This window comes from Miniopterus schreibersii (genome assembly GCF_964146895.1).
Source record: "Miniopterus schreibersii genome assembly, chromosome: 9".
Classification (NCBI taxonomy): Eukaryota; Metazoa; Chordata; class Mammalia; order Chiroptera; family Miniopteridae; genus Miniopterus; species Miniopterus schreibersii.
In genome coordinates this window covers 12,449,136-12,460,548 of record NC_138118.1, presented here as the reverse complement: position 1 = coordinate 12,460,548, position 11,413 = coordinate 12,449,136, and the positions used below count along the sequence as shown (strand labels likewise).

Here is an 11,413-nt window from a genome sequence, read left to right as displayed (position 1 = left end):
CTTTTACAATCCTCTCCCCGCTTCTGAATAAATAACATTTCATCTGAAGGGAAAATAATTCCAAAGCCACCTCATGCCTACTTGTAATTCCATGCATGTGGCTCTGTTATTATTGTCATTATTATTATTATTATTATTATTATTATTATTATTATTTCTATGTGCATCCTAGACCTTCTAATGCTCTCAGTGGTTTGCATCATCTTGGCCCTTAAGGAAGGCAAGTGTGCTCCCCAGACAGTGGGAAGAATGAAGTTCAGGCAGAACATCCATGGGCCCTTTGACTGGACAGGGTGACTGGTACAAAGACAGTAAAATATGTGAGACCTGTTCTTTGCTTTTCACAGATTCCAAAAGACTTTCTTTCTGTCCCTTACTTAGAAACCACCCATTACGGTCACCTTCTGTGATGGTTAATATTATGTGTTACCTTGACTGGGCCACAGGATGCCCAGACATTGGTCAAGCATTATTCTGGGTGCATTTGTGTTTCTGGATGAGATGAACATTTGAATCAGTAGACCGCGTAAAGCAAAGCACCCTCCCTAATGTGGGTGGGCGTCATCCAATCAGTCGAAGACCTGGATAGAACAAAAAGACTTAGTGAAGGAAATCTGACTGTTGCACTGGACATCTGTCTTCCTCCTCTCCCAGACTGCACTTTATGCCCCGGGCTCTCCCGGCTTCCCAGCTTGCCTACTTCAGCTCTTGGGACTTCTTGCATCCATAATCATGTCAGCCAATTCCTGTACTTTATCTCCTATTGGTTCTGTTTCTCTGCAGAACATTAACTAACATACCTGCATTGTTGGAACAATTTGCAGCTCTTTTTTTTTTTTTTTAACTTTTGTAGTAGCAAAGATTTGTTTATGATGGAAGATCATACTGACAGTAGCAAAGCCCAATATGGAAATAATCACTGGAAAGAGAGTTAGAAGATAAAGATTCTAACTTCAATCTGTTGCTAACCAGTTGGGTGAGACTGAAGGAAATCCACACATTCTATGTATAAGTTAACTTTGCTGCCTTTCAAACCATCCCAGATCTTACCTGCTTAAAACAATCACTTATTTAGCTCATGATTCTTTACATTGACTGGACAGTTCTTCTGGTCTGGTTTTTGCTCATCTGGTTTTTTCTGGGTTCCCTCGGGAATCTTGGGTCAGTTGGCAGGTTAGCTGGTACTAGATGACCTAGGCTGTCTTCATTCACATGTCTGGCAAGCAACGAGAGGCAGCTGCCTGAGGCCCAGGGAACTAGGCCCATTGTCTCTCATTGCCCAGCCGGTTGGCCCCGGCTTCTTCGCAGGGGGACCACAGTGTTTGTAAGAGGAGCAAGAAAGAGCAGCCCAGTGCCCAAGCATTTTAAAGTCTCTGCTGGTGCCACATTAGTTACTGTCGTGTTGACCAACACAAGTTACATGGCCAAGCCCAGATTCAAGGAGTGGAGAAATAGGCTCCACCTCTTGATGGGAGGGCTGCAGAGTCGCATTGCAAGGGGTGTGTGTACACGGATGAAAGGAATTGGGGGCCATACTTGCAATTTACCACACCAGTCCAGCCAATTTTATATTCGTTTCATTTACCTCTTCACAGAGTAACAACTGGTGATAATGGTGACCGGAGTGTTTCCTGTGCTTTATATGAGAGCCTGTGGGAGATAGGCACCGGGACTGGCTTGCAGTAGATCTGAGGTCTGACTCTAAACAAGTCCTGTTAGACCCTGTGAACTCTGTATTTCTTTGGTGGCTTTGGAGTCCAGGTTCTCCTTTCTGAGACAGGAATCCTGCTAATTTTATTTCAAACACTCATCTGCACAGATGTTCACTCGGGAGGAATGAAATAAGTTACATTCAGTAATTGTCATGGGAAAGGGACAGGCCAGAGTAGGTCTGCCTCAGGCCAGCCAGTAGTGACTTCATGCAGAAAAGATTACACAATGCAAGTCCAGGTGATTTTGAGAGTATGTTTATTAAAGCTGGGGACAAACAAAGGAAAGGCTCAGGGTAAAAGAAGCAACAGGAAAGAGACTAGGCGGAGCTTCTCTGGGTCTCTAGAAACATTCTAGGAAAGAAGTGAGCCACGCTGGGCTGCGTGAACTCCCTGAGAAGTAAATGTCACTGACAGTAGTGAGCATAGGCAAGGCTGCCTTTAGCTCGCTGGTAAGTTAGAGAAAGGGGGCCTTGGAGACAGGTTCAGGGGGTTAGACTGGGATGAGCTGCTGCTGCCTGTTGCTCCCCTGGTTGCAAGTCTTGCGGGGACCCTTAGAGTTTAGGAGAGAAAAGTAAAGATGCATGCCTGAGAGGAAAGGAAGGCATGGGCATGCTCCAGAGAGAGCCTGTGCTGGGTCTTTGTCTTGAGTGTTCTTACCTGTTTTCAAAAGGCAAGATATTAGGGGAGGAACTTGATAGAATATGCATCAGCTTTATGCTGATGTGCCAAAATGAGATTTATTCCCCTGACTTTATCTTCTTTGGGTGTGATTTGATGCAAATAGCACTAATTGGATTTCTGTTATCTGTCTCCCTGAGTAGGGTGATTTAAGCTACTTATCCTCTGGTTGGGGAGGGGAAGTGTAAACCATTTACTCTTAAGTATCCTTGGTTAAGGAAGGTAGGATTTTGTGATTTACTAAATGGCTGTACACTGCTTGGACGTTTAACTATGTGTCTCAATTTCCCTATTCCACTTCTCCCGACTTACTAACCTGTCTCATAATCACTATAAGGCTAAGCTTTGAGCAGTCAATACATTTTTATAAAGCACCTACTATGTGCAGGGAACTTTTTGCAAGGAAGGAAGGAAGGGGTCCTCAGTGAAGAAAGGTAACTGAGAAAATTTGCCCACAAAGTGTAGATGTAAATTGTGTAAAGTGCCTAAAATATACAGTACATCAAAGACCAACAAAGTCTCCTATTAATCTCATGGGAAAGCATCATCTATGTGTGAAACCAAGGATTATAAGGTTCCTGCTTTCTCCTCGTGGCTGTCAGAATCTCTCATCAGTCCCATCTTTTCCATATTTTTTTCAAAAGTAATCCTCTAGATTCTGCTAAGACATTTTGATACAGGAGACAATGTCATCATCTTCCTCACTCGTGCCCCTTTTCTCCTAGGAAGGCAGTACCCTCCCCTTCTTCCCAGCCTCCAGTGAACAGGTTTTATTTCTAACAAATTAGTTAATTCCCAGAGGCCCTTCCTGAAACACGTCTGGTCCAGCCTCCTCGCCTCTGTTGATGCCACTTTCCATTCCTGGCCTGCTCACCTCCTCCTGTGTGTCTTTTCTCCTAGAAGGCCTCGTTCAACTCCTAGCTTATCCGGGAAGCCTCTGAGCATCCTGGTCTTGGGACACAGATTTATCTCAACTGCCAGTGCCATGGACTGGCCTGGGGCGCTGCTTTATCTGCCACGGGGAGTGAGCCTGTCTGCCAAGAGCACAGAAAGAAGGGCTGGTCTGCATGTGCCTCCAACCCAGGCCCCCCGAAGGCCTGCAACACTAACTCGAAGTGGGTTGGGTGGGACTCACCTTCTCTAGTGTGCTTTTCATTCATTTTCAAAATCTCTATCCTGCTGCCCAACCATAATGCAGATCTCATGAATGAAGGCCCATTTTTGCATCCTCAGCGCCTGAAACAGCATCTGCATAGCAGGGCCTCGAGTAACCAGGTGGTGACGGCGGTGACCAGGGTGCTTCCTGTGCTTTGCATCAGAGCTGCGTGATCTGCTTCTCCACAAAGCAGCGCCGTTGCAACTGGATGAAGCGATCGCGAGTTTCGAAGCGCGTGGCCGTGGTGGGATTTCCTGCGCAGCTCGTTCGTCTGCTCTTCCTCCTGTTTTTACTGTCGAGCTCCACTGGGAGGCTTTGGTTACTGAGCCTCGTGTCTCTCAAGCTCTTTCCTTTCTGCCACCTCCTGTGACTCTTGCTTTCTGAATTCCTTCTGGTCTTCTTTGATCTTCTGAACATTCTAGCATAACATCCTCAAGCCCTCATATCTTCTCCCAAAATATCTCAGACAGCCCTTTCTGGTCATCATTTTAACACTTGAATCGTTTTTGATCTTAATTTGTGACTTCTCTGTTGAAATTCCCCTTCGGCCTGGGAAGGTAATCTGAGCTAGAAAATCTCAGTAATCGTATCTAGTCCTCTGTTCAGATTTTATTACTGACTTGATTGATGTTTGCAATTCCTTTGCCAACAACTCTTCGTTGGCTCAATTTTCCTACCTTTGTCTGTGAACTTTTTTGATGATCTCTTCTGAGACTACAATTTTTATCTTTGAGCCCAACACCAATATCTGATCCAGGGTATCTATTAGTGGGTGCCCCCACCCCCTCACCCCCACCAAATGCCTTTGATATCTGCTTAGAACAGGTATTATTAGGCTCAGTCAAGTCCTGCCTGGGCCTTATCAGGCTCTGCCAGCCCAATTAATTACTACAATGATTATCTGACTTTAGGTGATTTCTGCAAAGATAACAAATGAAGTTCCTCAAGTGATGTACTGTCTTTTCCCAACATTTTTGGATAATCATCATGAGACTCAAAGTGTCTCTCTGACATTCTGAAGGACCCTTCCCCACCAGGTGATGTTCTCATGGCTCCTCTATTTTCCCTCCTTAGGCCTTATGGCAATTAAAATTAGATAATTATTTGTGTAATTATTTTGCTTAATTCTGCAGATCCAATAGGCTGTTGTTAGATAAGGAACTTGCTTCCTTATGAAGAAACATCCTTTCCTCACAGAAAGGGATAACTAAACATAAAAGGAAGAAACATTAATGCACTGAATTTTCTTGAAGCCAAGGTTCTCCTCTGTCTTAGTCAGTTTGGGTTGCTACAGACAGGGTGGTTTATAAACAGCAGAAATTCACATCTCACAGTTCTGGAAGCTGGAAGGCCAAGATCAGGGTGCCACATTCAGGTTCCAGGGAAGACCTACTTCTGGGGTGCAGACTGCCACCTTCTCCCTGTATCTTCACATGGCAGAAAAAGGGGTGCCTCTCTGGCCTCTTCTAATGCCATTCATGGGATCCCACCCTCACGACCTGATCACCCCAAGAGGCCCCACCTCCTCACACCATCACATTGGGAATTAGATTTCGACCTATGCCTTTGGGGAGGGGCGTGGAACACAAAAGCTCGGTCTATATCCTCCTACATAAAGTTTTACTACAGGAGTCCAGTGACCCTACAGTGTTTTGGTTTAGGATGTGGGCTGGGAAACCAGACTCCGTTTAAGTCCTGGTTTTGCCACTGTGTGCCAAAGTGGGTTGCATGGGTTACATAACCCATGGGTCCCTATCTTCCCTCGTCTGTTACATAGGGCTAAGAATATTAATCTCTACCTTCCAGGGTGCACACGGTGCTAAAGCGAGCGAATGCATGCAGAGCACTTGGCCGGGTGCCTGGCACATAGAAATTACTCACGAACATTGTTTCTGGTTGTGTTTCCATTGTTACTGTTATATCAGTGGTGCCTTCCATGGCCTGTCTGCTCTCCCAATTTCGTGGTATTCTGTAAAACTTATAGTGTTCCACAGAAAACATCATGAGTTCAAGACGCTGCCATCTCAGTTTCCTTTACACAAGATTGGGGAGCGGGTGCGGGTAAGTGAAAGGGGCAGGGGCACACATTCTTTGCTTTGCCCAAGGTCTGCACTCCTGGGAAGACTGTCTTCCCAAGTACAGAAAACAGACCTTTCAAATCATCCCTGCCTTTCCTGTCCATTCTCAGCGAGTAAGGCCCTGCATCAGGCACTGGCTCCAGGCGGTCAGACGCCCCTGCTCCGCACAGAAAAGTTAGGGATAAGGGTGGATAGTGCTCCCGGGCAAAGCTGCCTGGGAGCTGAGGGTGGTCTGCCCCTTTCGACCTGAAGCTCTTTACTCCTGTGATTCTCCCCCCCGACAGCCTCTCCTGGATGTCCTCTCGGGTGTCAAGGGGACTCTCCCACCTCCTCTTTCCTCTCACCCAAGTAGGTGAGGATCCGGAGCTATCAGAGGAGCCTGTCGCCTGGATGATCACATCCCACTGCCTTTGCCCCCCTTACTCCACTTCCCTGGCCCCAGGAACCTGCCCCCCAGCACGTGTGCACACGTGTACACACACACACACACACACACACACACACACACACACACACACACTCTATCTCACCTGGGCCAAGGGCCAGGCTCTCTGTACCTCACAATTGCTCCTGAATTCAGACTTCTAGAGAAAAGAAAGTACTAATTAAGTTCGGGGGCTTTGGATCCCAGAAGACCTGAGTTGGAGTTTTGATTTGGACACAAATAGTGTATCTGGGCAACTTGCTAGCATTTTCGGGCATCGTTCTTTGCCTCGGTAAACTGGGGGATAGGTTCCTAGTTCAGAGAACAATTGGAATAATCAACTGAGGTGTCTACAGAGCAGTCAGCATAGGCCTGGTTTACAATAAGCAGTGCATAAATGGAAGTGATTATTGATGTTTTGTGCTAATAGGAAAACACCTCCTCTCCTTTGCCTAATTCTGTCTTCTCTATCTGGTAAAATAACTTTTAGAAATAATTTTGTTTTATAGAAACAAATGCCCTCAATTTTGGTGCCCAGAATCCCAAAGTAGGGATTCTATTGATAAAATTTCAGCCTGGGGAGCATTTTCATGAACCAGCAAGAACAAAGATGGAGCAACAAGAGGTCTAGATTCTAATTCCTGCTCAGCTGCTAACGAGTTGGGCGATTTGGGGGAGGTGTTGCCCCTGGAGGGCCATCAGTTTCTTCCGTAAAAGGAAAAATTGGGATAAGATGGGCTTTGAAGTTCCTTCTAGTTCTGATATGCTGTGGATCTATATGAAGGGTCATTCTCTTGATGATTTCTTTTACTGATACTTAAGAACCTTAACTGATACATGTGTTTTCTTATGAGACTTCTTGTCAGAAGCTTTCTCTTGCCTCATATTTTCCACCTGCAAAAGTGGTAGTTGAAGGTAGACTATGGAGCTGGCTGTTCTAGGTTTGGATTTTAACACCAGCACTTGACTTTGGGCCAGCTACCTGGGCCTCAGTTACCTCACCTGTCAAATGGGAGTAGACAAAGGATAGACATGAAGATGAAAAGAGACAAAATGCTTAGAAATATATAACCCCAAAGGCTCTAGTTAAATGTCCTGAAAGGCATTAACCAGTCTTATCTCTTAGTGAACTTATTTCGGGATATCTTTCTTTGTGGATTATGAATACCCTATTACCATCACACTCGTTTCCTCATTAATGAGTTGAATAAAGTCACATTTCATTCTGTTTTTTGTATGAGAATTATATATTTAACTCTTTGAAAATTATCCTCTGACAGGTCCTAACTGACTGACTTAAGATGCGTTCCTTATTAGATTGATATTGGCAAATTTTGCTTTGCTACAAATGTTAAGTTATTGGGTGGGGGACACACACTGGGTTTCCATTTTTATATATTCTCTCCCCCTCTTCCTAATGCCAGTTAGCTAGAGCCAGGTCCTAAGGGGGTGAAGGTGGGGAAATACGCCTTGGAGGAGTCTCTACCCACTGGAAAAAGAAATAAGCAAGCTGCAAAGATGAGCATGGCAGAAAAAGATACTTTCATTGTGGCCTTTACATTTATGACTAGCAAGATAATGAAGGAAGGTAATTCTGAAAGCTTTATGTCTGTTTTAATGGCCCCTCAAGCACTGAGAAAGATAATAGTCAATGGACGGTATCCATAGGATTTTTCTCTCCTCCCCTGACAGCCATTGGCAGGATCATTTTCTATTTGTAACTGCTATCACTGAAGCATGGAGAAAAGGCCCTGTAAGGCCAGGCCGATGAGTACACTTCCCTGCAAGGATCTCTGTTGTCATCAAGATGGCAAAAATAGTTACTACAATTTTCATTCTGCTTTTCTATAGAGTGTCTACTTGGTGGAGCTTAAGGCAATGGGATTTGGGCCACATAAAATCACACTAGCATAAAATCACACTTTGTAATCTTACAAGAGTATTTTATGAAACTGCAAAGAGAACCTATGCAAAAAGACAAAGATAATAACCAGTGCAGGTCACTTGACTAATACAATTATTTATGGGATGCTAATAGCTTTTCAGAAGCTCTCAGATACAGTGTCAATTTGACAGTCATTTTTCCCCCTCTCTCTCTGGATTGGATTGTTCGACCACTGCCAGTTTTTCTCCCCAAGGACAGGGCTTATCATGTCTCAGGGAAAAATGTAAATTAATTGCAAATGAGCTTTCAGTTGTTGACTGCTAGTTTCTCTTTATTATCTGTAATTAAACCATAAGGTTGGGAGCCATGCCTTTTATTTCATTTATGCAAACCCTCATCTCTTAACACCGTGCTCTGTGGAGAGTAAAATTCCAGTGTTAGTAGCTTTCGGACAGAGTGTTAGACATCTAACACCTCCAAGGTGTGACTCTGCAGAAAGAGCCTTCGTGCATGCAACAGTGGGGCTCACAGGTGACCTTGGGTGGGATGAAAAATCTCTAAGAGGGTCTTCGAGGTCTGGAGGAAACAGAGTTGGACACAAAGAAAAGGGGTGTGTAAAAAAGAGGTGAGCCCTAGCTAGTTTGGTTCAGTGGTTAGAGCGTCACCCCACCACCCAAGGGTCACAGGTTTGATTCCCCGTCAAGGGCATGGACCTAGGTTGCAGGAAATCCCTGGCCCTGGTTGGGACACGTGTGGGAGGCGACCAATCAATGTGTCTGTCTCATATCAGTGTTTCTCTCTCTGCCTCTCTCCCCCTTCCACTGTCTCCAAAAAATCAATGGGAAAAATATCCTCATGCAAGGATTAACAAAAATAAAAAAATAAAAGTGGTGAAAAGAGAAAGACCAGCAAAAAGAAACAAAGCCAGAGAACGAATGCACTAAAAAGAACAAAAACAACAAAAAGAAGAGGCAGACAAAAAAGAAAGTCTCGTGCCTGCGGTGGAGCCCACGGAGAGCTGGGACTCCGGAGGGGGAAGACTACAGCCCCCAGAACCCCTTGCGGCGCCTCCTCCCTGGGGGCCAGTCTCCTAGGCAACCCGGGGTAAACAAGATGGCGACCTCCGGGGGCGATCCCCCGAGGCCGAGGCCTACCTCTCTCCAGGGAGGCGTGAACGTTTCTAGAAGCGGAGCCCAAGCGATACTGTTTCGCTCGGATAAAGATCGCTGGGCGTCATTTCCCATGGGGCAGCGATCGAAAGGCACTTACCGGGAGTCCTCCTCCTACCTGCTCCAGCACCTCATTCACCGCTTCCAGGGCTCGGAAGCCGACCAAGAGGAGTTCGAGGCCGAGGACGAGGGCGAGATGGAATCCGAGGAGTCCGAGGAGTCCGAAGTGCCGAATTTGGAGGTGCGCCTTCCCCGACCCCTCACCCCTCGCTCTTCCCTCCCGCTGGGGGGGGGCTACTTCGGCGGCAGCTCCGAGGCCCCCCCTTTCCTCCCCGCTTCAGTTACCTGGTGTCCTCCCGTCGTGGACGTATTTCCAAGCATCCCCTTTACTTTTCATGAGCACATTTGGCTTCTTAAGAGCCAAGTTAGGCAGCGTCGTTAGGGAAGATGATGTATTTCTGGGGACTTTGGGCTCCAACTTTGTCAAAACCACGCCGCCGCCGACGTGGCAGGCGGGGGCTGGTCCTCGGCGTCCCGCCCCGCGCCCCGGCTGGCCCCGGCTGGCCCCGGCTGGCCCCGGCTGGCCCCGGCTGGCCCGGCTGGCCCCCGTCCTCTTTGCTCCAGGGGAGGGTCTTGAATGCTTTTGAAATAACTTGAGCAGGGCTCGCTCCAGCAGCAGGTGACTTGGAAGTTTAATATATCACTTCTGCCTGGGGCATATGATGGATTATCAAGCAGCGCGCACGCACACACACGCGCGCACACTCACACACGCTCTCACACACGCTCTCACGCGCGCACACACGCACACACGCGCGCACGGGAGCGCTGGAGGCCGCGGAAGGCTCCCCGCGTCCCGCCTGCATCGCCTGGCGCGGCTTCGCCTTCCCGGGGACCGCGGATTCGCGTCCGCGCGGCGCCTCTCCCCGCCGCCCCCCGCCCCGCCCTCCTCGCCCTGCCCCCCTTTCCTTCCCGCCGCCCCCCGCCCCGCCCTCCGCGCCCTGCCCCCCTTTCCTTCCCGCCGCCCCCCGCCCCGCCCTCCGCGCCCTGCCCCCCTTTCCTTCCCGCCCGTCCCCGCCCCTTTCGGGTCCTCAGCACCCCGCCTCCGTCCCCGGCTTCTGGCCCGCTGTTTGCTTTGAGCCGCCCACCTGCTGCTCCTCGGGACCGCTGGCTTTCCTCGGTCCTGCTGCCGGGACACCAGTCGGCGTTTCTCCCGGTGTCAGTCGTTTCCCGCGGACAGGCCCTCCGCCGCTTCCCCCCTCGGCGGCGCGGGCCTCAGCGCCCTTCGGGGGCGGCGGGGGAGAGACGGGGCTCCCAGCGCCCGCCCGCCTCGGGCAGCGCCTCCCGGTCCCGCCCGCCGCGCTCAGGGCCTCTTCTCCTCCTTAGACGTATTTCTTCTTCCCCCAGCAGCCTGCGGTGCCTCGTGGCTCCCACTCTGCCTTGAACCCCTAACACGTCACCCCGCTTCGGTTCCCGCTTTTGTAGCGCCCTCGGGCTCGCTTTCAGCACTTGGCCCCTTTGGCCCCCCTGCCTCCTGCCTCGTCCCCGACCTTCCTTTCCGTGCGCTCCTTGCACACGAGCTCTGCTTAAAGTGCGCTGTAGGAAATCACCCGTACTTGCTCGTCTTTTGATTTATTTTGCAGCCCTCACCGTGACCGTGGCAGAGCTGTAGCGGTGTGTTTACAGGTGGAGATGTTTGTGTGGTTTCCACCAGCTTCCACCCGGAGGGATTCCCGAGTGAATCGCCAGCTCGGTTTATGGTCCTCATTAGCACGCGCTCTTAGGGCTGTCAGTCCGTCCTCAGAAAGCCTTTAACAAGCCGGGGTTGGGGGGGCTCCAACTAGTTATTCCTTCTTGGCTTATAGCATGTATGTGGGGGAAGTTTATGAGTCTTCCACTTAAATTCTAAGGAATAATATTTATTTTGTGTTTTCACATTCTATTTTAGCTTTTTATAGTATCCCATACGTTTTAATATACCGAATAAATGGTAAAGCTTAAAGGGAAACATTCGAACTTGCATGTTCGGTGATTCATCATCCACGCCTTAGCCTAGTTTAGATTATAATGCCGCGATGGTCACAGTGATTGCTGAGTGCCTATGATGCAATTAGCCTCAAACCCCGAAGCCCTTGTGGACTTAAGGCGGGAGTACAGACCAGCTGTTCAGAATACCGTTTTTGATTCGTATAAAGCCTTTTGTTAGCTGTGAGATTTTGAGCAACTTGCTTTACCGCTCTCTGTCTCATCTGTAGTATGTGAATTATAATAATACCTATCTCACAGGAGAGTTGTGAGGGTCTACACGTAA

General features: G+C 48.3%; 1 protein-coding gene across 2 annotated transcripts in view; it reads left to right on the top strand.

Moving 5' to 3' along the window:
- The first annotated feature begins 9,031 nt into the window (after positions 1 to 9,031).
- Positions 9,032 to 11,413, top strand: part of LRGUK (leucine rich repeats and guanylate kinase domain containing) — a 92,652-nt gene continuing 90,270 nt past the window's right edge. The window contains exon 1 of one of the 2 annotated variants that reach the window (XM_081146471.1): positions 9,032 to 9,343. In XM_081146471.1, the coding sequence (XP_081002597.1) occupies positions 9,047 to 9,343 (297 nt within the window). In that variant the 5' untranslated portion in view covers positions 9,032 to 9,046. The remainder of the gene's footprint in view (positions 9,344 to 11,413) is intronic. The other variant, XM_081146472.1, reaches the window with a different exon arrangement.